Genomic DNA, 4,336 nt, shown 5'->3' with positions numbered 1-4,336 from the left:
TAGCAAGGTGCTCAAGAGAGTGAGTGTCATGGTGAAGGTGCAAAAAGTAGTCCAACATTAGTCCAACAGTGCAACAGTGCAAGGATAAGGTCCCATCCCATCCCATCCCAAGCATAAGGATCACATCCCATTCAAACACACACACACACACACACACACACACACACACACACACACACACACACACACACACACACACATACACACACACACACACACTTAAGACTGTATGTGTTCTCTCCTCTCTGCAGTTGAGGCTCATTTCAAACACAAGCCTTGACAAGGCATCCTCGGGGATGGATCCTCCCAGCCACCAATCCAAAGCCAAACTGAGCGACAGCTCCTGCCTCCAACCCCAACCTTGTCCAATCAGAGGCCAGGATGCAGAGCTGTGCATTGGAGGAAGTCCCTCTCATCCAACCGTCACCCAACCCCTCCTCACTGTCATACTCAGCCAATCATTATTCACTCCTGTAGCTATCTGCCCGCTCATAGGTCAGCTGTATATTCCTTCCAGGAGTAGGGTTTCCTGTGAACCTTTGAATAAGGAGTTTTCTGATTGGTTGTCAGAGCCCAATATCTAATCTTATCCACCATTATACTCTTGAAGGAACCCTGAGTGGAACTGACCGCAGGCAGCAACTGACTCTAGACACCTCTGGCCCAAATCCAGTTTGGATCCGATTCAGATCAGATTCAGATTAGATCTGGCCCTGATTTCACCTGGATCTAGTGTGGATCTGGCCCCGGATTCTGGCCCCTTCGATCTCTCTCTGATCAGTTCCAAGTCTAGCTTGGTTCTGACCCGAACCTGGATCTAATCCTGATCTGTTTTGAATCTGATCGGAATCTGATCTTGGTCTGGTCCTTATCTGATATGGTTGTGATCTGGATCTGTTCTCGACCTGGTCTTGATCTAGCCGGGCTCTGTTCTCGACCTGGTCTCGATCTAGCCGGGCTCTGGTCTCGACCTGACCTGGTCTCGATCTAGCCGGGCTCTGGTCCTGACTTGGTCTCGATCTAGCCGGGCTCTGGTCCTGATCTAGCCGGGCTCTGGTCCTGACCTGGTCTCGATCTAGCCGGGCTCTGGTCCTGACCTGGTCCTGATTTAGCCGGGCTCTGGTCCTGACCTGGTCCTGATCTAGCCCAGTGTGTCCTGCTCTGGAGTCAGCTGTTGTGTGCGCAGATGTCCTGATGTTCTGTTTTATTGCTGTGACTGAGCTTATTTATTTGAAACACGCCACATAGGTCTCAGACCAAGGCTGCTTTGGGGTGTTGTAAGATCTCCTCATGTCCTCTTGGGCAATGGTGTGTGTGTGTGTGTGTGTGTGTGTGTGTGATAGAGAAAGAGAGAGAATGAGTGGTGTGTGTGTGTGTATGTGTGTGTGTCTCTGTCGTCATGTTGTTTAATAAAAACCAGACGTGTCTCCCTGTCCACTGCTAGTCTCTGTTCTTTCACAAGTGTGAAGTGGGTATAGATTTGTGTGCAGTTACACACATGAAGCACCAGAGGGCATATCAGGACCCCTCATTTCTGTTGCATGGAGAGGTTGTCACTAAGCACCAACTGATATGGAAGAACAGAGTGTGTGTGTGTGTTTGTGTGTGTTTGTATGTGTCTGTGTGCGCTAGCACATGCACGTGTGTGTATGTGTGTGTCTGTGGGTTTGCCTGTATGCATGATATTTATCTAAGGACATGTAATAGTTGTTTATCTGCCACCACATGGCTGAAGCAATAAAGGCCAAATGAACTGGAGTGTAATCTTTATTATGTGATATTAAGTGTAGTCCATGTACAGGTCGTATGCTAGTGATGAAGGACAGTGCAGGAGTGTAGTGTAGTCCATGTAGTATGCTAGTGATATATGACAGTGCAGGAGTGTAGTCCATGTAGTATGCTAGTGATATATGACAGTGCAGGAGTGTAGTCCATGTAGTATGCTAGTGATGAATGACAGTGCAGGAGTGTAGTCCATGTAGTATGCTAGTGATGAATGACAGTGCAAGAGTGTAGTCCATGTAGTATGCTAGTGATGAATGACAGTGCAGGAGTGTAGTCCATGTAGTATGCTAGTGATGAATGACAGTGCAGGAGTGTAGTCCATGTAGTATGCTAGTGATGAATGACAGTGCAGGAGTGTAGTCCATGTAGTATGCTAGTGATGAATGACAGTGCAGGAGTGTAGTCCATGTAGTATGCTAGTGATATATGACAGTGCAAGAGTGTAGTCCATGTAGTATGCTAGTGATATATGACAGTGCAAGAGTGTAGTCCATGTAGTATGCTAGTCATGAATGCAGGAGTATGAGAATGTGTAATCAAGTGTGTGTCATTGAAGTGTGAGTACATGAGTGTGTTGCTGTATATGTGTGTGATTGTGTGTGTGAAGGGTTCAGTGTGTTTGACAATGAGTCTATCTGTGTGTGTGTGTGTGTTTGTGATGAGAAGTGTGTGCGAGAATGTGTGTGTGTGTGACAGCAGCTGCTGTTGTGTAACTGAAGAAGGCAGGGGACAGCTGCAAAAGCAAGCTGATGTATAGATGTGGCGGGCTTTCTCTCCGTGTGTGTGTCCATATGTGTGTGTATGTGCTCATAATCTTACGATGTTCATGTGATTGTATCTCTGCAAATTTGTGTTTAATCTTTTCTGATATTACACACATGCAACACATATACTCACCAATAAACACACAAACTGACCCAAGGATCAGTAGGAGTATGTAAGTGCACACACACACACACCATCATAAATTGATAATTTCCTCCCCTGTCAGCTCGCAACGTGGTGAGAGGATTCATATACCTCGTCTGAGAGAGACCTTAACCACTCACACACACACACACACACACACACAGGAGATCCTCTGGTAGAGCCATGCTCCTCCAGTCCTTGATGTGACTCACACACCTATTAAGATACTAAACTGTTTGGTCAGGAAGTGCAGGGTAATGAACTATATGTGTAAAAAAGTATTAAAAAAAAAACAAAGCATGCAATCCTTGAAATATTTACACACACACACACATATTTATATATTTATATACTTTAAGTGACACCAGGGACAGTCATCTGTTGTTAAGTAAGGTCCCTTATTGATGACATCATCTCAAAAGAGACAATGAACTCTGGTGATTTAGAATGGGAACAGCAAGGACAGAAGGAAGGAGAGACAGAGGAGCTGAGAGAAACGAAAGAAAGAAAAGAAAGAAAGAGATCATAAGAAAGAGAAAAAAGAGAAAGAGATCATAAGAAAGAGAGGCCCGATCATTCCTGTGTCAGCTGGTACTGTTTCTCTTCCTGATCAGTCATTTCAGCACGGTGTCAGTGAGGCTAATGAATTGGTTTGTTTTGTTTTACTTCGATTCCTTTCAAATCAGATGATAAAACGCCCTTGTTGGTCTCCACTAATAGGAACTGCATGTGCCAGTGTTTCTGTGAGTTATTGCCTGTGGATGGGGCATGCGTTAGATATGACATCATCATGGTATTTAAAAAACACTCTGTAATCATGCATGTGTCACATGTAACGGAGGTGATTCATCATCAAGCGACTTTCAAGCACATCACACACACACACACACACACACACATACAGTACATACATACATACATACATTTACACATACATAATGACATACATACATACACACATACATGTGGTCGTATGTGTATGAACAGTCAAAGTTCCCCTCTAATAAATGGATAAATGTGTGTTTGCATGAGGGGTATTATGACAGAACTGTAGATGAACGAAACCGCACACACACAGACACACACACACACACACACTTCCACACACACATCTCTGTCCGGCAGGATGGCGCTAGATCCATCTTTGTTAAAGAGAAGATCAGTCTCATGCAGTCCTCAGCTCCCATTCCACACACACACAGAAGATCTGTCTCATGCACTCCTCAACTCCCATTCCATCTGGTTTCTGACTGCAGCACTGCAGCCCTCTTAAAAAGGAAATAATTATTAGAAATATAATAATAATAATAACAACAATGATAATGAAAGTTTATCTCCTGTCCAGCTTGTGTTACAGCACTGTCTGCAGAGTTTTGTTAACGTTTCTGTTTTGAGGTCTGTGTGCGTGTGTGTGTGTGTGTGTGTGTGTGTGTGTGTGTGTGTGTGTGTGTGTGTGTGTGTGTGTGTGTGTGTGTGTGTGTGTGTGTGTGTGTGTGTGTGTGCGCGCGTATGTGTGTGTGTGTGTGCATGTGTGTGTGTGTGTGTGTGTGTGTGTGCACGTATGTCTGTGTGTGTGTTAGGGTAAATTAGGCTAAAAACCCGGGCGCTGTGACAATGTGCTGTGGTTGCCCACGGTTACCAA

The 4,336-nt window shown here is 44.9% G+C and overlaps 1 protein-coding gene across 1 annotated transcript in view; it reads left to right on the top strand.

Moving 5' to 3' along the window:
- Positions 1 to 1,758, top strand: part of LOC121704898 (arf-GAP with dual PH domain-containing protein 1) — a 48,377-nt gene extending 46,619 nt beyond the window's left edge. The window contains exon 11 of the mRNA XM_042085438.1: positions 252 to 1,758. Coding sequence (XP_041941372.1) covers positions 252 to 280 — 29 coding nt within the window. The 3' untranslated portion in view covers positions 281 to 1,758. The remainder of the gene's footprint in view (positions 1 to 251) is intronic.
- The last annotated feature ends 2,578 nt before the right edge of the window (positions 1,759 to 4,336 follow it).

This window comes from Alosa sapidissima, chromosome 3, assembly GCF_018492685.1.
Source record: "Alosa sapidissima isolate fAloSap1 chromosome 3, fAloSap1.pri, whole genome shotgun sequence".
NCBI lineage: Eukaryota > Metazoa > Chordata > Actinopteri > Clupeiformes > Clupeidae > Alosa > Alosa sapidissima.
Note: the sequence above shows the minus strand (reverse complement) of the source record. Positions and strands in the feature narration are given on the sequence as shown.